Consider the following 27,072-nt stretch of genomic DNA (forward strand, 5'->3'; position numbering starts at 1 on the left):
AGGCTATAATAATAAAAATAGCCACCAAAATGAAGCGAAAAAAATTTTTCGATCGTAAAGCACTCTCTGATGCTTCGCATCATGAGTCGTGCAAAAAATAAAGCCATTTAGGCTGCAGGGCTTGCCAAAGATTATACATACATATGCTCGAAAAACATTACCATCCACACTAAAAAGAACTTTAGAAAACATGAAACGTTTGACTTATATACATCGTAACGACATCGTGTCGTCGATATTAAAGTGTCGTCGATATTAAAATGAATGGATGACGCAATTCGCAGCCGAAAACATACGGTCTGTACAGAGTATGCACTAATAGGAGTTTGGCAAAACAAACAAACGGATTTTGATAATCATAATTTTATCAAAAAAACACGAACTGGATATCCGTATTTTGTTTATTTACTAAACAAATTGCGCATGAATGAAATTTACAACGTAAAATTTTATTAATGCGCAATTTGTTTGAACTTGAGTATTGGGGACTTGATAAGCACATCCGTGTGACAAGAATAGCTGTGATTATTATATTCTATTGTGTGGCAGAATGATTTTTAATCTGTGGTGCGGTGAGGCGCGGTGCAGCGTGGCGGGAGAAATTGAGTTTTGGCGGGAAGCTAATTGTCATAATCGTCATTGTTATAAAACATTTATGAAAATATATCATCTTCCTCTAAATGTTTCTTTTATTATGATACACTCGAGAAATATAGCGTTATAATTGTTTATTTAGATAAAATATAGATAAGTGTTTGATTGTTATGGCTCTAATATATCCGGCTAGGTTCCTCTTAAAAATTTCCTGTAGTCTAAGGACTAGAAAAGAGGTACGGTTTCCCCTGCCTGACATAAGAGGCGACTAAAAGCGGGCGTCCAGGGTTGTAGGACGGCAAGAGTGGGAACTCGAAACACCAAACTCTGAGGAGGACGAGGTATGTATAGACGCATACCATCGTAAACCTCTGAAAGTGTAGTGATCTGTAGCCTTACCATGAGTTTTTACGTTTTGACAAATATGACTGTTTTGTTTATTGTGTTGTGTGGTATTTGCCCATACAAATTCCAATCAGCGCCCCTAGCGGATTGTATCAGAACTATAATGTCAGTAACATAACATTAAATGTCTAAATTGACAAAATGGCGCTTTATGTTTTGTCTCTCTTTTTTGCGAACATGTGAGGTAGACAAAAATACTTGAACACTTACTTATTGTTACGTTTACTCAGTCTACTGAAGCACACGGAACAGAATAACGGATTGAGTAAACGTAACGTAAAATTGTGGGCTGTTTTGAAAACTCATGGTAAGGGTACTGGACGGAGCCCGATAGTGGCATCACGCTTGAGGGGACTCCGGTCGGTTTCATGACACCGGTTATCTTTTCATTTCCTTATGTTTTTACAAACTTAGGATTGCATTACAGAACTGTAATGTTAGCGTTCGCTGCATAAAAATGGATTCGAAGGCCTCGGATATTTTACGTGAGCCGAATGTGATACAATACCATTGACGAAAACACACAACAAATTTCATCAAAATCAGTCCAGTCGTTTAGGAGGAGTTCAGTGACATACACACGCACATAAGAAATATATATTTAAAGATTACAGCCCTGTGTTGACGGTATGTACAATATTTCAAATATTTATTTATTTATTTATTTAAACTTTATTGTAAACCTAGTGGTTACAAAGGGCTAACTTAATGCCTAGTGGCATTCTCCACCAGTTAACCCTTGTTGATGGAGAAATGTTGTGGTGGGTGTGACGTTAAAAAAACAAAAAAAAAAAACAATGCAAAAAAAAGGGAAATAAATATATATATACGAAAAATATATACAAATATATATTATATACATATAAATAACTAAATATATACATAAACAAATTTACACATATTATGTAATCTTAATATATCAATAAATATAACAATATCATAATATATACACATATAAAATACGTATACAGTATATATAAAATCATTTACCTATTATAAAAGTTGAACACAGCTTAGTTACTGGAGTCAGACAGATAATGCGCGCTAAGTATTATTTTATTATACAATTATTATGTGTCTATGTTGAAATTCATCTTCCATTAGTTTTAACCAAATTATAATTTCACTATGCATTACATTTTGTATTACGCTAAAAACTTAATTTTTGTTTAACAGTTTTAGTATGATTATTTTGTAATGGCAATTTGTAAACAGTTAACTTTTGGATGATGATAGGATGTGTAGCGGGAACTTGCTTGCATTTTTCTTGTCTTTTGTTTTGTTAGATTTAATAAACATAATTATATACAATTTAAATATATTGTTGGAAGATATGAGGGTAGTAGTGGGAGGAATGCTATAAAAGCGATCACAAACGGTAGCCGGGGCTCATTCCTTTGTTTGCGTTCGTTCGGTTCGGTGTCGGTCTGTGCGATATATTGTTCCCTTGTATTGTTCTTAAGAAATTGTTATTACGCTTGTCATTGTCTTGTTGTTAGGTTCAGATTTGTACTAATTAATACGATTAGAGTTATTTGTTAATTAAACCTTGCTGATTAAACTTGTGAGATTTTAGGGTTTTTGTTAAATTAATTAAATCGATTATTGAAAACGTGTGTAATAAAGCCTTTTTCTTTTTAAAAAAGTCCCTTCTGATCTGATTTATAAGATCAGAAGTGGGATTCTTACTTATTGGCCCATTTCGGCTTAACTTATTTTCTTTTTTTTAATTACCCACACGAACAGTTATTTTTTTTTCTTTACAGTTTGTCATTGTGATTTCTTAATAATTTCGTTGAATAATTTCAAAGGTCGTGTTTTATTGTGATTAAGGGCATTTGTGTGAGTGAATAAGTTCGATTAAAGGTTGAGTTTTGCCTGGAATCTTTGCAGGGTAAGTCCGTTTGATTCTAGCTAGTTTTAGTATTTTCTTTTCTTCTCTTCGTGTGGGCAAGGATGTCTGAACGTGAGTTTAATCGTAGTCGCAGTGGTCGTGATAGTTATTCTCGTCCCGGTCGCCGCGATAGTCAGGTTAATAGGTCTCGTGAACAATCTCTCGACGAGAACGAAATGTTGAGGCTTGAAATGAAGGCGATGATGTCTCGACTCAAGGCACTAGAGGAGAAAACTAGGTCTTCACCCTTGCCAGGTCCATCGTCAGATCATGCGTTATCACATTCGGACAAGCGTGGGGACAAAAATTTAACTCCAGCTAGGGTCTGTGGTAGAAAAACATCGCGACAATTGCGAACCCCATTGCGTGAGCGTGATAGGTCTCGTGTTTCTGATTGTAGCGCATCCCATGGAGCGCGTCATCTATCTCCAGTAGAACGCCGTTTTCATTCACCTCAGCCTTTAACTGGACGAGAAACAACGGTTCGTGATCGTGACAACCGCCGCAGTTCCCGACCTCGTTCGCTTACACCGCCGATACAGTCAACAGGTCATGGAGTAAGGAATGCAGATGTATCATCAGGTTCGATACAGGCTAGTGTCGCTGATTGTATTGTTAGTGCCATTCGTTCGATTAGTACAGCGGGCAGATCGTCTGAACATTACTATGTTTCAAACTTCGACCCAAACATACATAATTTTGATGATTGGTGCCTAGAAGTAGATCGCGCAAAAGTTTTAAACAATTGGTCCGATTTTGAATGCCTTTCGCGCATAGGGAATTGTCTACTAGGAGATGCGAAGTTGTGGCTCAATGAATGGGTTTCTAGTGATCGTAGTTGGACTAATTTTAAGAAAGAATTTCAACCCCTATGTCCTAAAGTACCAGACTTTGCAGGAATATTGTTCGAAGTCATGACGAAAAATTCTGATAATTATCCAACATACGCGGAATATATACGGTCGTTACTTCGCTTACGTATAGTTCAAGGGCTTAGTGATGAGCTTATATCGGCTATAATAATTCGCGGTATCACTGATCCGAATATCAGAGCTTCAGCAACGAATGCCAAACTGTTACCGAATAATTTAGTCGAATTCTTTTCTATTTATGTTAAACCTAGTACGAGCCATATCGTTAAACAGTCTTCGTCGCGCCCGGATATGCGAAACGCAACGACTAGTAAACGTCCTATCGAATACTCACGTAAACGCAACTTCAGTGACATTAGATGCTATTCTTGCGGTCAGTTAGGGCATAGACAGGCTTCATGTATTAAGAAACCCAGAATCGAACAGCCGTCAGGAAATTTATCTAATAGCGAGGAGGTTAGGATGTCAGCACCTGCATCTAGGCCCGAACTATGTGCGTACTGTAGGAGATCGGGACACAAAGTCGACACTTGTTTTGCTAAGCAACGTGCGGAGGCTTCGAACAAGGATAATGTAAATTTTTGCAGCGATCCCGTCAGACCAGGGATGTCATAGCGGCTGTAATACAGAACGTACCCGTTGACGTTCTGATAGACAGCGGTTCTTCTATTTCGTTGATGTCGTCGTCAATGTTGAAACATTTTAAATGTTCACGTACACCAACATTTCGGATTTTAAAAGGCCTAGGTAGTCAGGAAATTGAAAGCACTTTTTACGTTACGCTCCCAATTGTGTTTGACGGTCTGACTCTTGAGGTAGATTTTTTCGTGGTGGCTTCTGAATACATGAATGTGTCGGTGATTATAGGCACAGATGTTTTAAACAGGGAGGGTGTTAGATACGAACGTACTAAAGATTCCCAGTTACTTACGAGAGCTAATGACAACTTAGATACAGTGATGAATGTTCAATCTCAAACTTCAACATCTATTAATACGCCTTTGATAGGTGATGATTTAGATAATTTACTGGGGATAATTGGTGAATTCTCTCAATACTTTATTACTGGCACTGCCACTTCAACGGTAAATACAGGGCATATGTCAATTAAAGTCAAAACCAGTAGTCCTGTGTATTATCGACCATATCATCTGTCACACGCTGAAACACTTCGTGTCCGCGACATAATAAAAGACTTGTTTGACAAACGGATAATAGAGGAGTCTGAGTCTGACTACGCGAGTCCTATCCTACTCGTCAAAAAGAAAGACGGGTCGGATAGGATGTGCGTAGATTATCGAAAGCTTAACGAGATTACCATCAAAGATAGATTTCCGTTGCCGCGTATAGACGACTGCTTAGACCGTTTAGGTAATAATAAGTATTTTACATCCCTAGATATGGCAACCGGCTTTCACCAGATTCCTCTTGATCCTGAATCAATTCCACTTACAGCATTCGTCACACCGGAGGGACATTATCAATATCGAAAGATGCCTTACGGTTTGGCAAATGCACCAGTGGTGTATCAGCGTATTATCTCTAAGACCCTTCGCGAGTTCATAAATGCTGGGAACATTCTTGTATATATCGATGATGTTTTAATTATGAGTAAAAGTATCGATCAGGGCTTAATTTTACTTAGAAGGGTACTTGATACGTTGACAAGGGCTGGCTTCTCCGTCAATTTAAAAAAATGTTCATTTTTAACTACCAGTGTAGAATACTTAGGTCGCACAATTAGTCAGGGTCAGGTTAGACCGAGCCGTGAGAAAGTGCGAGCTTTAATAGATTCTGCTGAACCAAAAAATGTGAAGCAGGTAAGACAATTTCTAGGGTTGGCGAGCTATTTTAGACGATATATCGCTGGATTCGCCCAAAAAGCTTCTTGCATTACTGCACTTACAAAGAAGGGTGTCAATTTTCAGTGGGGTACGGAACAACAGGCCGCTCGTCAGTACTTTATAGATTGTCTTACAAGTGAACCAGTACTTGCTATTTATGACCCTTCGTTGCCAATAGAAATACATACGGACGCAAGTTCTATTGGTTACGGAGCTGTCTTGATGCAAATACATGAGGGAAACCGCAAACGAGTGGTATCCTACTTCAGCAGACTCACTCAAGGGGCTGAGTGTAGGTACCACTCATATGAGCTTGAGACCTTGGCAGTGGTAAAAGCTCTTGAGTATTTTAGGCACAATCTTGTGGGCGTACCCTTCACCGTGGTTACTGACTGCAACGCGTTAAAACTTACTCAGCGTAAGAAGGACCTATTGCCCAGGGTGGCCCGGTGGTGGGTATACCTCCAAGACTTTGATTTTAAACTTGAGTACAGAAAAGGTTGCTTTCTATCCCACGCGGATTACCTTAGCCGGAATCCGGTTAACACATGTACCGTTCAAAAGCCGCTAAACTGGGCACAAGTTGCTCAGGCGGCCGATGAGGAGACGCAGTCTTTAAAACAGAGGTTAGTGGATGGGCAGTTAGATTCTAGTCGCTATATTGTTAAAAACGACATTCTTTATGTTAAGCTTACTCCTACCGGTGAAAGTTCTAAACTTTGTTGTTTCATCCCAAAAGGACATAGACTCAGCCTAATGCGCATTTTTCATGATGAACATGATCATCACGGAGTGGATAAAACAATAGATCTAATTACAAAACACTTTTGGTTTCCGGGGTTAAGAACATTTGCACAAAAGTATATTTCCCATTGCTTAATTTGTCTCTCTCACAAAAAAGTAGCTCGGGCTCCTTTACAGCCCATTCATTCTTGGGATAAACCAGAGGCACCTTTTGAAACAGTGCATATGGATACTTTGGGCCCTCTGCCAGAAACTGACAATTACCGTTATGTACTTATTATTATAGACGCATTTTCGAAATTCTGTTTGTTATACCCTATGCACAGACAAGACAGTGATGAACTGAAGCGACACTTTACGAACATGATCTCCCTCTTTGGAACCCCAAAATTGATAATTACTGATAGAGGACGCATGTTTCAAAGCAGTGACTTCCATAATTGGGTCAAAGATATGGGTTGCGACACTCATTTTATAACACCAGAGATGCACCAATCCAATGGACAAGTGGAGCGTTACTGCCGTACCGTACTCAACATGGTTCGTATAGAGTGTAATTACCGGCAGCAGAAGTGGCCAGCGGTAATGTGGAAGCTACAACTGATTTTAAACATTACAAAACACAAGACGACGCAATACTCTGCCTTGAACTTGCTGATAGGTATTGAAGCTGCCACACCGCTCATACGCAGTTTAATACGAGACGTAGCCATTGAAGGTTCCAGTGGTAACCGGGAAGCCCTTCGTGAGATGAGCCGACAGAGGGCGTCTGAACACCTTCGCGCCAATCAAGCTGATCAGGATGCCTACGTCAATCAGAGACGTAAGCCTCCTCGTGTATACGGATTACACTCGTTGGTTTTTGTTCGAAAACAGGCGCAGTCCATCGGGAAATTAGACTCGTGTATGCGAGGACCGTATCGAGTTACGAAGATACTCCCACACGGTCGCTATGAGTTGCAGCTGCTAGCTGGCTCATACGGCAAGTCAACCCAAGCAGCTGCGGAATATATGGTGCCGTGGCATGGAGAGTGGACTCCTGATGTGTGTTCTGCATTTTTCGACGGTGAGTTTTCACTTTATATTGGCATGACTTAAAGAGTATTTTCTCAGACTTTATTGAGACGTTGGAACTCATGAACACACAAGATATGTTAGGGACCGAGTCTCTGTGCCGGGGGTAACTATATGTCTTGGAGTGCATCGGACAATAGTTATTCTTGGGGGACTTTGGGCCGAGGATGTCCAGCTGTCTTGGAGTGCATCGGACAATGGACATCCTGAGGACTTTATTGAGACGTTAGAACTCGTTAACACACAAGATATGTTAGGGACCGAGTCTCTGTGCCGGGGGTAACTATATGTCTTGGAGTGCATCGGACAATAGTTATTCTTGGGGGACTTTGGGCCGAGGATGTCCAGCTGTCTTGGAGTGCATCGGACAATGGACATCCTGTAGACTTTATTGTGACACGAGATACGTTAGGGACAGAGTCTCTGGGCCGGGGATAACTATGTGTCTTGGAGTGCATCGGACTATAGTTATCCTAGGGGGACTTTGGGACGAGGATGTCCAGCTGTCTTGGAGTGCATCGGACAGTGGACATCCTGTAGAAAAATTGTGGGCTTGGGTTAACCGTGTCTTGGAGTGTATCGGACAGGTTTTCCCAAGGGAGACTTTGAGTTTGGGATAATAGTTTATCCTGGAGTGCATCGGATACGTTATCCTAGATGGTCGGGTCTCTTGATTTAAGACAGGTGATTAGACTTAGTGTACAGAATGCTAGACACTTTATCTCGGTGTGCTGGGAAGCTTAACTATGATGATTAGTCGTCCTCCAGTAAGGTTGTTAAGAGATCGTGTCACGGTTGAGCTTTTTATACGGATGGCGGTTGACGTAGGTTGACGTCATTGTTACACGATAGTGGACATCCGTAGATCTACAATACGAAAAGATATTTGTGGTGAAATTTCTTTGTTACAGACGCAGACCCTGAAGGAGAGGAGTTACCTCCAGGTGACAACCTGCCTCCCGATGTAGAAAAGCCTGTAGAAGAGGTCGAGCCGCAACCAGGCCCTTCCGGGGTATTGAGACCCTTGGAACTGATTGCCCCCACTGCGAACAAAGAGAGTTCCCTGCCCTCTGTACCAATCCTTGATACAGACCATGAAAGTTGATGAGGAAGGAGTCCGGGGACGGGCTCCTGTCAGGAAAGGCCGTGTTGGAAGATATGAGGGTAGTAGTGGGAGGAATGCTATAAAAGCGATCACAAACGGTAGCCGGGGCTCATTCCTTTGTTTGCGTTCGTTCGGTTCGGTGTCGGTCTGTGCGATATATTGTTCCCTTGTATTGTTCTTAAGAAATTGTTATTACGCTTGTCATTGTCTTGTTGTTAGGTTCAGATTTGTACTAATTAATACGATTAGAGTTATTTGTTAATTAAACCTTGCTGATTAAACTTGTGAGATTTTAGGGTTTTTGTTAAATTAATTAAATCGATTATTGAAAACGTGTGTAATAAAGCCTTTTTCTTTTTAAAAAAGTCCCTTCTGATCTGATTTATAAGAATATAGAATTATTTATAATATTATATATAATATTAAACATATATATTATTATACATATATATTATACATATACACATTATGTCAGTAAATATTCCCGTTATTGTGTTAAAATGTAAATGCGTTTTTAAATTAATTTGATTTTGGCAACGGCATTCGACACAGCTGCAAACGACCTAAAAGCTATTAAATTGTTACGACATCTGGATCACAATAATTTGTATTACGAAATCATCAATACATTTTAATTTAGTCTCTCCATCCTTTGGCTACTTGCTTGAGCAACTGGTACCAAATATCTAATTTTACAATTTCTAAAAAGAAATTGATATATAGTTAAATAATGTGGTTCTGTGTTCTGTGTGATAATTTATCCCCTATGGAGCAAAAGGAGACGAACATTTTAAAAAAATTAAAAAATATATTTTTTAAATTATTTATTTTCTACATCCGATTGTCTTTTCCCATTACCCCCCATTACAGCCTTCGTAACGCCTCCTAGCGGCGCTTCCACCAGCAACCACAGTAAGCCACCACAAACATAAGACATGAACACTGTAGCTAGCAGGACCACAACCTGTAACAAAATCATTATATTAAACAAAATCAAAAATCGTAATCATTTATAAAAACTTGATTGATATCAACAATCTACCACCGATCTGGAAGGTTTCCCCGTAGAGAAAAAGCAACGTGAGAAGCTCCTTATAATTTGAATGTTGCAGGTAAATGTTTTAATATACATATTTGCACGTATTAATTTAACCATTTTAGATTGACCGTATCAGACGGTCTGTACGCATTATGCCCAAAGCTTCGGATACAAATGTATCGTTTGAAGCACATGACGAAAAATAAACGATGTGCATCTAACATCTTACTCTTTTATCGAATCGTGACGTCACAATGCACATCATTGAAATAATAGAAAACTTTCCGACAGTTTCAAAATTCCGATGACGCACATTAGTTCACCCTTCTTTCACTTCTCCACTAAAAACCTGCCACGCCATTCAAAACTCACCACATAGTACTCACTCATATGAGTGGGTATAGTCTGAGCGCCAATCAAGCCTCGTTGAAACATGGTGTGGCAGAGAAACGCGCTGTATGACACTCGGCCCATCCAGGTGAACCCACGCCACTCAATAATTCCTCTGTATACAGCTGTAAGAAAGTATAAAAATAAGTTCTTGAATTAATGGCTTACACATAAAAAGAATTGATCTAGCAAGCTCTACATTTTTTCATTAATATGTAAAAAAAAATATAACAGGTGGTAATAATAATAAAATAAAGATAAATAAACATATATTAAGTGTAAAGAGAAAAGCTGTACCCATTTCTATAATCTTTCAATAAGTATCAACAAGCTTTAAAGGACGAAAATATTTGAAAAAGAGTATTTGTAAGTAATAATGAAAATAATAAATTAATTACTAAATTAATAATTTCATGTATATTTACTTATTGGAACTAATAATAAAATAAAATATTATTAAAGAGAAATTGTTGATAGAAACTTAAAGTAAAAAAATTAATCCAACTCACTTTCAACTTTAAAAATGATGCTGATGATTAAACAGACGACAAGAGTCTGGAAGATCGGCTTATAGAAAGTAGCGTAGATAATTCTGAAGAAGTCGGAGGGTTTGCTGCCGTCGATGTAGAAGAGACCTCCGGATAAGATGACCAGGACGCCAGCAGGGAATAGCAACCAGACACACCAGTTGTATTTCTGAAAAGGGATACAGTTCATTATGTTCGAAATATTTAGATGTATAACTATGTAGACTAGCGTAGTTTTAATGCATTGGCGCCACTGTCATATTTTTGACTTAGCCGCTTATGTATTTTAGTTTGAAGGGTGTGGCAAGGGAGACATAACCGAGTCATTCCGGCTCGGTACTCAGCGGCTCGGCGGCATCTGTGGACAACTTCAGGCAGAAATCTAATATTACCTGTGGTTGATTGCAGAAGTCCATGGTCGGTATGATCGTTATGATCGTCTGCTACGACTATATAATAAAACTTAATTAGTTGAAAAATTCAGGGATAAGTGTTTAAAGTAAAAATAAAAGTATTTTGAAAATGTAAGCAATGTTAAATAAAAATATTATTAAAAAAAATCCCAGTAAAACACTAATACCAATATGCCATCAGATGAACAACATCAATGTTTCGACAGAATTATAAAGGCGGTCAATAATAATTGAATAAGCAAATACCATTTCATGAACAGCACTTGTAAATTGGAAACTTTATAAGGACCTATTACGTAATTTAATATGCGTTTTCTTGTGAAGTATTTGTTTGACAGACAATTGTAAAGATTTATATTACATATCACTGAATAAACTTGAACCGCCCGAAAGTAATTTGATATAGTTAGTTCACAAAATATTTATTTGTGGATGGTCTCATATCATAGACCTGTATCTGTATCTAAAATCAACCAAGAGTAGGGTTTAGCTGTCAAAATAGTAATATAAAGAGTTATATTGCTTTTTCAGTTAAGATCGTATAAAATGCAGCAAAGTACGAAATATGTGAAACTCTTTACAAAACTACTAATTTCTCGTTTACAATAAATTTCCAGGTTGCTTATTTTGTTTGAATTAATTTAGACGCATATATTGGCAGTGAATTCGTTTATTGCGGAGATAACAAAATCAAAAATGTTTTTTTTATCTTGAACTGACGTTGAAGATTCCTGATTGCATTAAGAGTTCTAAATTTGAATGATTAATGAAAATAGCTAATGCGCGTGCAGTTTATCTGATCTTTAGTTACTCGAATCAGTTTTTTTATTATTAAAGAACCTGCCTTTCTTCCAATTAAATCAAATTTAGGCTGAGTCAGTTAATTTAAAATTAGAAATTAGTTATGCCATACATTGAACGTCTTAAAACCTGAAAAAAATCTAAAATTTAAATCTTAAAAGAAAGAAATATTTGCTTTGATTTTGGATTTCCTCGGTATACAAGGTATAATACGTATGAAATAAAATAGAATTCCCATAATGAAACATAAAACATAAGTGACAACAGAAATAAACAATAATATCAGTATAGGCTATACTATACCTTGTATTTATTGAAGTCTTTCCCTTCCGTCTGCCAGTGGAAGGCCAGGAAGCCTCCGATGAGGCCTAACACGAACGTAGAGAGGTTGGTGTGACCACGTATGTACAGCAACCGGAAAGTGTCATCGCGAACATATAGCTCGCGGTAGGATCTGAAAAATATCATTAACAAATGTAGTATGTGAACTACATATCTGTGTTTGTAAGGGTCTCCAAAAACTAATATAACTATAAGGTCTTCGAAATATAGATATGTTTTAGATTATTTTATTCACGCAGTGATATCAAGGCTAGAAGTAAAAACTCGTCCTCTCAATCGAGGGTCTGAGGTTCAAATCTCAGGCACCTTTGATTATGAGTGCTCTAGAAGTTAATTACCACTTGCTATAAACGCTAGGCCAAAGCCAAAAGTCGTTTATAAGTCAAACCCATTTTGCCTGCAATTAGACATATTTCTCCCACGCAAATGGTTCGATCCGCGGCCAGACAGACATCTGAATTTGGATAGCTGCTTTAGATCTTGGTGTTTGTATAAACGTCTTTGTGTGTGCCTATAGCACCCACGACTAAGGAAATCCTAATATGGGGTTGTGAGTGCCGAAAGCGTCTTCTATTAAACCGTAGTTTTGGCATTTTGAAAAAACTGACAACAACTACTTACGACTCTGGAGACTGTATAACGACAGCGTCCAAGTTCTGGAAGTACGTGTGGAGAGCTGGAATCACCAAGGATATGACGATCAGCACTGACAGTACAATTTTCCTGGCTCGTGAGCTCCGCACGAACACACATACAAACAGACCCACACAGAACAGCTGCGTGTCTGCTGCTAGGTACCTATAAGTTATGAGAATTACTTTCTTTGATAATGTTTTGATTACAATAAAAAATGTGTGATTTTTCTTTGAAGGAAAGCGTGTTACCTATTTCTGTCTCATAACAGCAGTGTTAAGTGCTGCTGTGTTCTGGTTTGAAGGGTGTGGGTAAGGGAGTCTCCCTTTCCGAGGCGTTCCAGCTTAGTCCTCAGGAATAGCGGCGCATCTGTGGCTGACCTCAGGAAAGAATATCTAATCCTATCTGGGGTTGTTACAGATGTCCATGGGCGGCAGTAGCCACTTACCATCAGGTGAATTGCATGCTCCTCTGCTACTCCTATATTATAAAAGAAAGAAAAAGGTGTTGCATTGCTGAACTATTACTCATTAAATTTACAGAAATATATGAATTCACGAAAAGCCTGTGTAAGTAGACTTTGTTTAAAGTTCTGTCTATCTTTGACTTAATGTCACTAAAATCGGTTTAGCCTCTTTTAAGACAGATGTTTAATACAAAAATATTTTTTGGTGGTTTTAAAAATTAGATCTAAGCAATTTAAATAACATTATTTTGAAATTAACGACAGGTAATTTAATCTTCTTTCCTTTAATCATAAAAAATAAATTCTATTCGCACAACCTTTTCAGGGCTTCTTACTTACCAGGTCTGCGGCGCGCAGTAAGCGTCATTATACAAATAATTGTTGATGTAGAACACATGCGCCCACCAGTACTGGCGGCAAGCGTCAGCCTCCGACGTCACCACCATCTGCCACAACGGACCATCCCCCAGATGCCGCATCCACGTGCATATTGTGGCGAGGATGAGAGCATAGGTTGGCGTAAGCCTGGGGATATGAGAGGTTCAGAAGAGAAAAGGAATTTAAGAAAAGTAGCAGATCATAGATAAGTAAAATGCCAATATTTAGCTTCATTTACAAAACAACGATATAAGTAATATTGATTAAAATAAAAGAGAAATGAAATGAGTGAATGGAATAAAAGTAAAGGTAAGGCGTTTCATTTTTTAAATCTTTTGGCTTAATTTTTAATCAAATATATCTTAATTACTTAATTCTTGTGACGTTGATTTCTCTAATAAAGAAGACTAATTATATAAAAATAATCTCAAGAATCTCAATTGAAAATAAGAAATCAGATCATCATCTGATAAATCTAATAATAATAATAATGGGATAATAATCCTACTACTTTACTTCATTAACCCTTTATTTGAAAATTTTAAATCTCCATACAATTCCAGAGCTATTCAATAAAACATCCAAAAAGTACCATCAATTGATTTGAAAATAGTAAACGTTGTATTAATTTACCTGATCCATCTCATAACAATTCCTTTGGGGAATAGCAGCCAGGTGACCTCATGTTTCTCGGCGTGCAGCTGGAAGTTGTACGCGAGAAGGAAGCTGGACATCACGAAGAAGGTGTGTGTCACCAGGCTCCCATTGAACAGAATTTGCTTTAACGGATCTTCGTAGGACTGCGAGAGAATATTATAATTTAAATAACCCTTCCTTGGCAGTCGGGTAAAAATTATAAAAAAATTAAAAAACATTGGGACCAAAATTTTTAGTGACGTCATTTTGTTTTTTGGATCCTACTCAGAAAACCTTTTCATTTGATAACCAAATCATGTGGTGTATGAAAATAATGTGGCTTCCGCCATATTGAATTTAGAATGCTGTCGTTTTGATCATCACTAAATATGTGAAATTTAATTTGCAAGGCTTAACCCTCACATACGTACAAAACTAACTAAGCTAAGCTCGTAATAAATAAATAAAACAAATACATAAGTAGCATTTAAAATATGGGCAAAATAGGAAATGGTAGAATTTAATTATTAATAATTAAGTTTTAATACCTCAAATAAAAGCTCCTTTAATATAAGGTTAGTAATCAATTTCTTTTCAAGTACCTACTTACTTCTAGCTTTTACTTACTTTTTCCACAAATAATGGATTGTCGACATATGAGAATGCCATAATGAGCACGGTGTGAGAGAAAATAACACAGATCATGGTCATTGCCCTGAAAATGTATAGAATTTTGTAGTTTAATTCGACTTTGTTAAAGGACTAATTAGTTATGGAGCCTCGAAATTGTGTCTTATTTTTTTTAATAAAAAAATATTTTTAAGTAGTTATGTGATTTACTCCATGTGCTTTGAAGAATATCTAAGTTCTTTAACATATTGCGTTACATTATATGGATTTGATACTACCGTAGCTATATACATAGTATTGGTATATGTATAATCGTTTTTCAGATAATATTCGATTCTACAAATTTTACTTATTATAATTAAATTTTTACGTTAAACGTGTAACACATAAGCGTTACACGTTAAAGTATGCACATTACCGCCATCTCTTGATAGACTTCGTTAAATGTGTAACATACAAAATTTTAAAATAAGTAAAACAAATTCAATACAAATTAAAATCATACAAACCTTAATCCATGGAATAGTTTCAGCCTTTCAAGTCTTGGTTCTGACCCGACTCCGCTCGGAGCGACCAATTTGGACCAATTGTTGTTTACAGAAAATGCCATTAGGAAAGGATTACCTGGAAATCATAACAATATTTTTAATAATAACTTTGAGGAACAATACAGTAGTAAAAAGAAGGAATGGAAAGTATGGAAGTATGAAGTTTTTGATCGCAAGAAAACACAAAACTGTATAACCCCCATTATTGCGAATCTTAAAATTGTTGCTAAAATAGTTCAGCAATTTGACAATTTTTATTACACCGAAATTAGATCTTTGGTAGACGAAACACTGGATAGATAGATTATTAAAAACGAGCGTAAGATAGTTAATTTATTTGTCATTTAGAGAAAATAGTATCAATTAATATAGAACGCATAGTAATTCTGTATTTATGTCTAAGTAATAAATTACTTACAATCTTAAGTATAATCAATAATAATTTACCATATACTATGAACATGTAATAAAGTCTATATAATGTGTAAATGAGAAACATTAGTACATATTTGTTACGATCAATATAATGATTACTTTCATTTATAACTTTGTATAAGGTATTGATTGTAAAACACGATACATTAATTTGTTCAATGTGATTTAAACCTTAGTACCTGTCTCATATATTATAACTTATAAGCTTCCAATAAGGTAAATAAATTATTATGTATTTAATTCGCAGATAATTAAGTTAAATTGGTAAATAAAATACCACTTTCAATCTATTAGATTGGCAGCTATGTTCCTACAATCTTGTTTTAAATTTAAACTTTTCGCATATCATATTATACAAAAGGGGGTGTTTTCTTTTTTCGAATTTTATGATTTTCATTATGTTCTACTTAATTTAGTTCAAAAATAGAGTTAAAATAGATATCAAGTGTATTTGCGATCCTATTATTAAAATTGTAAATGTAAACATACCCGATTCTTTGTCCTTTTGACAGAACATGAGATCATATGAGGTTCCAATAATATTTAATAGTATTAAACTTAAATATATCACAGCCACGACATAGTCACTAACATCATAACTTAGTTTATCCTCTTTAGTTTTACAATATAATACTTTCCCTAGCTTTGCTTCTATTTCATAGCTTCTCCATATAGATTCGTTCAGGCATCTCTCAAGGGCCACTTCTCGGCCCACTGTTATATTTTGTTTGTCCTTTATAAAGTCGTTACATGATTTTTGGACACACACTCCTCTGTGTAACTGTGTGTGATTGTAATGTTTCATTTTGTATTCGGAGTAGCCCTGAAAATAAAAAAAATGTAAATCATTTCTTTACACGGGTACCATAATTTGAGTTCATAAACTTACACATGAATATAACATTGTATTACAATGTTATGCCATTATTTTTATTTGTCCTTACGTTAAATTTTTTTAATCCTCACCGATTGTCTATTATGACCCAAAAAGCTTACCAAAAATTACAGTACTTTAATTACAAAAACAGTATAATATAAGAACAATCTTTCTGAAAGGAACCCTAAAATCGCGTTATTGTAAAAAGGACTAGATATCAAATAACAGAGCTATTTGATCTTAATGTCGAGGCCATTTGTACCGCTACCATTAGAGTAGCGATTTATGTACAATTTTAAACAAGACTGTAGACTTGCTGTACTTTTATATCGCTTTACATTGTGAATTCTGTTTAAATAACAATCATCTAATACCACGTAGCAAGGTGCTTAGCTATGGAGAACAAGCGGCGAAAAAAACTACATAACATTCATTTTAATAAAGATAAGTTTCGTCTACAGTGACAAACATTAGCTAATGGAACGTGGAGCTTGAGCTATTTCAGACCACATTGTTTTATCTGTTGAATAATCGCTTGTTTAAAATACGGAAGTAACTTGGACTTCCCCAATAAAAAATCTTTGTAAAGTGTATGGTACTTAATTTCGGAAAGGCACATTATTTTGACTTAGATTTTAAATTTTGTCTGTAGATTTTGTAGCCCAGGATCTTAATCTCGGATCTGCTAATCAGACCGGATAAATAATAGCTTGTTTGTTCAATTGTATAAAAAATATGTAACTTAAACAACTAAACAAGTAAATCCACAAATCACGTAACTACTCTTATCGAGAAGCTGTATCATTCATAAACCTACTTTACAACAGTTAATTGTAACTTCGCAGTAATAGTAAAACATACGCAAATAAAGTGTAAAACACACGCTTATCATTTGTTAGACCAGCATGATGGAAAATGGTTACTGCCGCCCGCGGATCTAATCTATCCCAGATAAAATTAAATTCCTACCTGAGTACCGGGAAAGCTTGTCTCCCTTACTACCCTTTAAATCAGAACGCAGCAGCGCTTAATACTGCTATTATTAGGAAGAAATGGGTGTTATCACCGCCTTTTTTAAATTGAATTCCGCCACATACGTTGTAACACTTGAAGACTGAATTAGAATGCCTTGTGTGTCTTTGCCACGCCCTCAAAACTAAAATAAAGTAACACTTAATACTGTTTTTATAACGTAGACAGTGTGTTTAAACTTCAACTATAGAGGGTTTCCCCCGTGACACACAGGTTTCTGTTATTAATTGTTCACGTGTCGATTGAGCACAAATATCATAATTTTGCTTTTACTCTTATAATTCCCCAGATTAACAAGCTAGGTTCACAAGCGATGTCCCTGTTCCGGGACCAAAATAGGGCTACGGTATCGACGCAATAGTGGGAGCTCTAACCGCCCGGCTAGCGACCTCCGGGAAAAGTCAAAGTCAAAAAAAAAAAGGTCCACAAGCGAAATTACATAGATTTATCGGGAAGAGTTTAGCGCAGTGATCGTATCCATGCACGCGATTATGCTAATCAACCCGATGTGAAGATAATTGGCCAAGTGTGAGTGTGAACTCATACGGAGGGTGCCGTACCACTAAATTTTCATCGTTTCATTTTTTATTTTTAATAAGTATATACTTTTTATATAATATAGGAGTAGCAGACGAACATACAGTCCACCTGATGGTAAGTGGCTACTGCCGCCCATGGACATCTGTAATCAACCCCAGATAGGATCCTACTTGAGGTCACAGATGCGCCGCTACCCCTGAGGACTAAGCTGGAACGCCTCGGAAAAGTCTGTCTCCCTTACCACACCCTTCAAACCGGAACACAACAGCGCCTAACACTGCTGTTAATAGGTAGAAATAGGGGTACCGCCAGAGTCGGACCACAAAGGGTTCTACCACCTTCAAAGTAATTAGGTATATGTTATTATAGCATCCATAAAGTTAATGCTTTGTGAAAATTTGAACTGTCTACGTATTACAATATTTCAGTACAATAGATAAAGCAAAAATCGCTGAAAAATAGCAGTTTCTCGTATGGCAACCCCCATTTATTTTCTAGCTTTTTATTGTTAGTATTTGTTGTGTATAGCGGCCATCGTTATACCGAAGAAATAGAACCCTGTGACAGACGGACAGACATTGAAGGCAAACTTATGTTTTGTTTTTAATCTTTATGTACGGAACCCTAAAAATAATCATTAATTTTATTCAAATTAAGTAGATGCTAACAATGCCTTGTCTTCACCTCTTTCGCAAAAACGAATGTACGAGACAATGTGGATTTACCGACGTTTATACAATGACAATCATTTGCGCAAGATCAAGTCATGCGAGCAAATCATGGCAGAAGTGACACTAACTGCCTATGCCTCGTGGCCGTGTTTAGCAATCATCTTCTTGGATGAGCACAACATTGTACGAATGAAGGTTCAGACTAGCCTTTTGTTAGGCTTCTTATTTTATTTATTTTTATTTATTTATTTTTGTACACCTTAAACTAAGGGTTACAAAGGGTAAACTTAATGCCTAATGGCATTCTCTGCCAGTCGACCCTGGGTGATGGCGATAGCATGTAGTAGGCATAAACATAAGCAGTAATGATAAAATATCAAGAAATACAACTATGGGAAAAAAATACAATATCTACATATAATAATTATAAATAAATATAAATAATATATAAATATATAATAAAAATATAATATATACAAATAAATATATACAACACAGTGAATTAAGGAAAGTTGAAAGACTCAAGTATTGGAGGACATGCGTAAGTAATGCTCCCGAACCAATCTCTTGAAGGTGTTCCTACAAGTGGCTTTCCTAATGTTTTCGGGCAGGGCGTTCCAAAGTAGTATCGCCTGTACTGTGAAGGAATACTGGAAAAAAACACTTCTTCCACCGGAGTAATAATGAAAACTTTGTCATAACCGGCAGTCCGGTTTGAATTTATGGCATTATATTACTGATATAGTTGACTTTTAAAAAACGTAGGGACGGATTCAAAGGAGGGTTTCCAAGACCAAAGGAGTAGCAGACGAGCATGCAATCCACCTGTTGGTGAGTGGCTACTCCCGCCCATGAACATCTGTAATCAACCCCAGATAGGATTAGGTTTCTACCTGAGGTCGGCTACAGATGCGCCGCTACCCCTGAGGACTAAGCTGGAACGCCTGGGATAAGTATATCTCCATTACCACACCCTTCAAACCAGAACACAGCAGCGTTTAACACTGCTGTTATGACGTAGAATTAGGGGTGGCGGTGGTGCCGCCAGAGTCGAACCATAAAGGGTTTCTACCACCTTTAGAGGTTCTTGTAAAATAACTCCCAGTGTGAAGACTAATTAAAGTAATAATATTATTCATAAAACAATAACAATCATTAGTTTAAGAAATGTAAGTAAATAAGTCAATTAAAAAGTTCCATGATTTTTATAATTGACTTATTATCCCAATGTCGTGATGTTATGTAATTATATGATTTATCTCAAGACCTTATGAGTTCTAGTTAAAACTAAACCTGCTATTATATCCTTAGTGTTGACCTCTGGGTGAAAATTATGTAAAATTACATCGATATTATTTATAACTGTAATATATAAGGTCAGTTTTATGGCCTTAGTCGCAAAAGATTATATGTTTTATGGTCTAACATTTCTTGTCTGAATAAATTAAGTGAAACCTTATTTGCATAATAGTAAAAGGCTTTGCAATGGTTGTTCCGTTATAGTTACAATGATCTTCTACACTTTTAAATTCATCATCAACCCATTACTGTTCCACTGCTGGGCACGGGACTCCTCACGGAATTAGAAGGATTAGGCCATTGTCCACCGCGGTGGCAAAGTGCAAATTGGTAGACTTCGCATACCTTTGAAAACGTTTTTTACGATTTCACAGTTATGCAGGTTCCTCACGATTTTTCTTCTGCTTTTAAACAAGTGATAATTAAATTCTACTGCATACATAACTTTGAAAAATCAGAGGTGCGTCCCAGACTGGGATTTGAACCCGGACCCTTCGAAAAGGAAGAGTTTCTTAACCACTAGGCCTTCACTGCTTACTTTTTAAGTGGCATCCAAATATTTAACATTTATTGAAGTAATAATACTACTTAAGTAAAATTTTCATTCACTTTATTCACTTCTTTTGAGTGCGGTGTGGATGCAATTACTTAAAAACAGTGGGTAAATCTATTGTATACAGGCATGTTAAAAAATATGGTAAAGTAGTATATACTTTTTAGACCTACATATTTAGGTACTCTGCATTTTATCTAAATTAAAGATGGCAGAACTCGTTGTGTGTCAGATGTAACGGCGCATTTGTGGCCGACCTCAGGTAGGAAGATAATCATATCTGGGATGTATTATAGATGTTCATGGGCAGCAATTGCTTGAGGTGGACTGCACTATCGTTTGCTGCTACTATATTATACAAAAAAATAAGTCGGTTATCCTCACCTGTATAAACTTCATGAGACTAGAGTTCCTTCGTGAGAAGAGGTCCACATCCACGACGCAGTACACCGCATCGTCATCTAACATACAACCCTCGTAATCATCCAAGGCGTACAATGGCGGCATCTTGTTGTATTCTGTTTCTGTGAAAAGTTGGAGAATAATTATTGTTTCGTTGGCAGGTAAGGTTTGTTCTGTCCCTGTATTTCCGGGATCAGAATAGGGTTATGGTATCCAGTGTTGTAAGGCAACTAAAAAGGGGCTTCCAGGGTTGCCGATGGCAAGAGTGGGAGCTCGATCCGCCCCACCAGTGACCCCGGGAACTACTACGGTATGTGTGGCCGCATATCATCGTACGCACTAGAAGGTGTGGCGAACTATATACCAGAGCGGAGCCCGACATAACCGGGTGTCGCTCCCACGACACCGGGTCTATGAAGGTTTCCCCCCTCGTCAAAAAAGGAAGTTTCACTACTACAGTTTACTACAGTTGTAATATCGTCAAAATATTGTACAATATTGTCTGCCACATCACACGTCTGTTATACATCACGTTCAGTAACCTTATTTTTCTTAGAAATCTCTTTAATGTAGAATCCTACCTAAGATCGGTCACAGATTTGTTGCTACACCTGAGGTTGCAGTATTTCTCCTAAGTACTTCTCCTGGTCCCGGTCTTACCACACCGTCCAAAGCAGAACACAGCGGCGCTTAACATTACTATTAGGCAAAAATAGACGCCTCCAGAATCGACCCACAAATGGTTCACCTTTAATAATCATAATGTCATTATTTATAAAACATCTACCATATTATCTACGCGTTAATCAAGTACCGTTATATTATTTATCTTACAGGAAAAAATAAACATGTAAATTGATGGTAGGTATCATAATAAATTGCATGCATTAAAAGTCGGTTATAATTATGTTTTACAACGGTCGCAGGTCAAAGACGTTTACGTTATAGTAAATGTTATTAAACCTACAGCAATGTTATTTAATAACGTATTTAACTAAAAATTGATTTATGTTAAGACTAGCAGTACCCGCGGCTACGCCCGCTTTTTGTTCAATCATAATAGAATATAACCTATAGCACTCCTGAATAGTGTAGCTTTCTGATTGTGAAGGAATTTTCATGATCGGCTCAGTATTTTTGAAGATTAGCCCTAACAAACAAGCAATTAAAGTTACGAACTTTATTTCTTTATAATATAACTAGCTGACGCGGCAAACGTTGTGTTGCCATGTAAATAAAAAAATGTTAAGGGTGAACAACCCTCATCTCTTAGGGGTATGATAAATAGATAGTAGACGATTTTCAGACCTACTGAATATGCATATAAAATTTGGTGAATAAAGCCGTTTCGGAGGAGTACGGTAACTAACACTGTGACACGAGAATTTTATATATAAGATAATATAATATCAGTATAGAATATAGATACATCTATAATGTAAAATGTTTGTAACATAGTAAAAATGGTTAAGAATAGAATAGAATAATTTATTTGCATAGAATAGGTACATAATCAGGTGTTACAAAATTTAGGTCCTCTTATTCTGCTAACAATACGGTAGCATGCAAATTGAAGAAAATATAATAAAAATTAGTTATCATAAAATATACAATTAGAAAAAAAGAAATAAAAATGTCAATAGAATCAATTGCATAGAAACTCATTTATGTTATAAAAATTGTTGAACAATAAATATGTCCTTAATTTAAATTTAAAAATATTAGACGATTGCTTCTTAATGTCATCCGTTAGTTCGAATGTTAGTAAATTCGAAAGTGTAATACGAAAAAATGCTGAAAAAATGGTACTAGCTGGACTGATTTTGATTTACCTTAGCCTTCAGGAGTAGCGACATATCTGAGGCCGACTTTAGCGAGAACTCTAATCCTATCCAAGGTTGATTACATACGATAGACGTCTGTAGTAGCCATTTACCGGTGGACTGTATATTCTTTTGCTACTTACATACTACAAAAATATGTCTAATCTTTGCCTACCATTTTGGAGTTTATTAACAAATCCTAACGAATCAAGTTCTAAAATCCCACATATTTTGTGACTCCCAAAGACTAATAAAAGCCTGTAAATATAATGCCTGACAATTGCCTACCCTTTGTCATACCCAAACCTTTTATTCTTCTTTACGAAGGTAACCTTTCAAAAGGTACCCGACGAAGATTATGTGGGATTTTTACCGCACTAAAACCCCCCCGGTGGCCGACCTCAGCGCTTGGTGGAGAACTCCGGGATCTCCGAGGGAACACAAGCGGAGTCCTCCAAGCGTGATGCCCCGATCGGGCTCTACCCTGGGGAGCAGTTTTTGCTTCTCCCACACCATCAGGTGTTTACGAAGGTACGCGACCAGACATACCGCCATTCTTCCCGGGGTCTCTTACTGGACGGTTCGAGTTTCCACTCTAGCCGCCCGCAACCCCAGAAACCTCCTTTTTGTCGCCTTTTACGACAGGCAGGGGATATCGTAGGGCGTAGCCCTATTCTAGTCACGGGACTACAGCAACAATCATACCCCAACATAACTTTACGAGAACCAGAAGAGGAAACTAGATTATTTATTTTATAACTTTGTAAGTAGCGAAAACAACAATAGACAAAAAATGTTATGGCTAGATTTTAGTGTTAGTTTCCTCAATTTGCCCCCATTTGTCTTAAATGTCACGTACAGTATAGTTGGCAATTGTTATGTTGATTTCCTAGATATGACTTGTTTTTGAAACCGATCTACAAAATTTAAACAATATTGAGATTGAGTGTGGTAGGAAGGATGGGTAACCACTAGTAGCTAAATACGGGCTTTGGAGGTAACTTTAAGTCTTGGTTATCATTCGGTAGGAAGCCTTGTATAGGTCTAATGATTATCCCTGTAGTTCCGGGACTAGAGTGGGGCTACGGTATCCCCTGTCTGTCGTAGGAGGCGACTAAAAGGGGCTTCCGGGCTTGCGGGCAACAAGAGTCGACCTCGAACTGCCCGGCCAGCAACCCTGGGAAGAACTGCGAACGTCATTTGGGCGGAGCCCGACGGGGCAACGGGCTCAGAAGACTCCGGTTGTGTTCCTTTGTTCCTGTGGCGTAGCACCGTGGATGGCCACCGGGGGAATTCTAAGGGCGGAAACCCAGACCCAGGTCAGAAATCTAAATTCATCATTTAGATTACTATCTGGCTGAGAATCCGGAACCATGGTGGCCATTCCACGCGGGTCATAATATTGATCATGATTGATTGTAACTTATTACTAACGAATGACAGTAGTACCTATCTAAGAGATATGTAGAGCAAGGTGGCATACGATAATATCTGTAGATTACTATAATTATTTTTATGTATATATGAATTATGAAATTATATTTTATATGTAATCTGCTTAGTTAGTCGATGATAAATATTGAATAGTAATAATTAATAGAGGTAACTATGGTGAAGTTTTAGCAAGATGATCAATGTCCTTTCTTATTTTGGAAGTGGACCCGTGGCCCAGCAGTGGGATTGTAATAAAATTATGATACGATGCTCCATACGTTTTATAAGTTAGATGTAGCAAACGAACATGGTACTTAATGGTAAGTGGCCACTGCCGCCCATATATATTACGAGTTTTACCTAAAACCGATCACAGAAGCATTTTTTTTATTATATAGGAGTAGCAGACGGGCATGTAGTCCACCTGGCTACTACCGCCCATGGACATCTGTAATCAACCCCGGATAGGATTAGATATTTTTACCTAAGGTCGGCCACAGATGTGCCGCTACCCGTAAGGACTAAGCTGGAAGGTTTCAGAAAAGTATGTCTCCCTTACCACACCTTTCAAACCAGAACACAGCAGCGCCTAACACTGCTGTTATGAGGCAGAAAAGGTGTGGCGGTGGTGCCGCCGGAGTCGAACCACATAGGGTTCTACCACCTTCAACCACGTTGCCAACACGGAGAACTAAGATCGCCTAAGATGTAAGTCAGCCGGCATCGACTTTTCCACCGAAACGAACGTGTGAAGACACTAGATATGGGTTGATGGTTATAGGGTGATTATTTAAAAAGGGACTTAATACTTACCATTGACAGTAAAAATAACAGATGCGGCCGACTTAACAAGTAACAGTATTAAGATCGCGTGCTCCATCATTACTGCTTTACCGATATTACTGCACCACTTATTCCTATAACGTCTAGTACCTCACATAGCCCGCTATGAACTGCAAAGGATTATAACTTTATGTTATTCACTGCAATTATGTATATAAACGTTTTGCGTTTCCTTAGGTTTGTCATTGAACTAGAGCGTTGTCTATTTTGATGTGATTTACATTTAAAGCGGTTTAAGTTTTCCGTTATTGTCCTGTTAGGTTTTGGCGACATGGTTCATCCATACGTCGGCGAAAAGGTTGACTAGCCTTTTTTTGTTTTCGAGGGGGGAATCCTTCCAAAGGTACCCGGTGCTGTGGGAGCGACGCCGGGTTATGTGAGATTTTTACCGCAGTAAAATCCCGGTGACCGTCCTCAGCGCTTGGTGTAGAACTCCAGGATCTCCGTCGAAACACAACCGGAGTTCACCAAGCACGATGCCCTATCGGGTTCTGCCCTGGGGCGAGCAATTTACGCTCCTCCTGCACACCTGGTCATCACAACGGTAAGCGACACACACATAATGTCGTACTTCAAGGGGTCGCTTGCTGTTCCTGTTTTTTTTTCGAGAGGGAAACCTGCAATAGGTACCCGACGACGTGGAGCGACGCTGGGTTATGAGGGATTTTTACCGCACTAAAACCCCCCCGGTGGCAGTCCTCAGCGCTTGTTGGAGAACTCCGGGATCTGCGACGGAACACAACCGGAGTCATCCAAGCGCGAGGCCCGGATTGGGCTCTGCTCTGAGGGAGCATTTGCTTCTCCCACAACACCTGGTGATTACAACGGTATGCGACCACACATAATATCTTACTTCAAGGGGTCGCTTGATGTACCTACGGTGCGAACTCCCGCTCTTGCCGCCCAGGGAATACCGTAGCCCTATTCTTGGTCGACTAGTGTATGAATATATCTTATCCTATGCGAAAAATATCCGGAATAAATAATAACCTCTGATAGTCTGATGGTTAAGAAACTCGGCCTCTTGATTGAGGGGTCCGAGATTCAAATCCCAGGCATGCGCCTCTGATTTTTCAAAGTCATGTGCGTATTAGAAATTTGTTACCACTTGCTTAAACGGTGAAGGAAAACATCGTGAGGAAACCTGCAAACCTAAGAAATGTTAAAAAGAACGATTTCGAAAGTATATAAAGTCTACCAATTCGCACTTGGTCAACACGGTGGATTATTGATTAACTCTGAGAGGAGACCGTGCCCAGCAGTGGAACAATAGTGGGTTGAAACTGACGGTAACGTATATAATTTATACAAATAATAAATATTATAAATAGATTTTGTGCATTATACGTAGTTTTATAGACATTTTTATTGTACAAGTTTTATTTAGAACGAGCATTTGCCCGCGGCTTCGCTCGCGTTACGAAGTAATATTTTCATCCCCTATTTTATCCCCTTGGGGGTAGAATTGATCAAAATCCGTTCTTAGCAGATACCGACGTCATAACATCTCAGGTAGATCATGCTAAATATCAGCCCGATCCGTCCAGTGGTTTGGGCTGTGCGTTGACAGATCACTATGTCAGTCAGTCACCTTTAAGTTATATATGTATATTTAAAGATAGATTTAATTACTACCTTATTTCCATAACATCTGCTATTATTCTAAATTTAAAGAAAACTATTTTTAAGAAAGAAAACAAATTCTTAGTTATTACGTCATTTAATTATAATCATTCAACTTAACTAAGATTTAAGACCAAAAAAATCACACATAGGTAATTCACAAATTTAATGCACATTTTATTTAATCTCTTATACATTTGAATAA

The 27,072-nt window shown here is 37.6% G+C and overlaps 1 protein-coding gene across 1 annotated transcript; it reads right to left on the reverse strand.

The window, feature by feature from the left end:
* Positions 1–9,352: 9,352 nt before the first annotated feature.
* LOC140752063 (nose resistant to fluoxetine protein 6) lies at positions 9,353–21,267 on the reverse strand. Its single transcript, XM_073086210.1, has 11 exons — positions 21,127–21,267; positions 16,260–16,593; positions 15,297–15,411; positions 14,785–14,872; positions 14,155–14,321; positions 13,483–13,668; positions 12,666–12,842; positions 12,006–12,156; positions 10,471–10,657; positions 9,944–10,086; positions 9,353–9,496 (listed from the first exon to the last, which is right to left on the reverse strand). The coding sequence occupies exons 1-11, from the start codon at positions 21,247–21,249 to the stop codon at positions 9,353–9,355; spliced, it is 1,815 nt and encodes a 604-aa protein (XP_072942311.1). The 5' UTR covers positions 21,250–21,267.
* Between the last annotated feature and the right edge of the window lie 5,805 nt (positions 21,268–27,072).

This window comes from Epargyreus clarus, unplaced genomic scaffold (genome assembly GCF_041222505.1).
Source record: "Epargyreus clarus isolate Ecla_fem2 unplaced genomic scaffold, WU_Ecla_fem_2.2 ptg000024l, whole genome shotgun sequence".
In the NCBI taxonomy this organism is placed as follows: Eukaryota; Metazoa; Arthropoda; class Insecta; order Lepidoptera; family Hesperiidae; genus Epargyreus; species Epargyreus clarus.

Bases quoted from the DNA above. Each gene is read 5' to 3' on its own strand.
- LOC140752063 (XM_073086210.1), bottom strand. From the start codon at position 21,249: ATGCCGCCATTGTACGCCTTGGATGATTACGAGGGTTGTATGTTAGAT. The intron at 14,873-15,296 runs GTTTGTATGATT...ATACATTTTCAG, and splicing joins AAACTATTCCATGGATTAAG to GGCAATGACCATGATCTGTG. The intron at 9,497-9,943 runs GTGAGTTTTGAA...ATTTTGTTACAG, and splicing joins ATATGAGTGAGTACTATGTG to GTTGTGGTCCTGCTAGCTAC.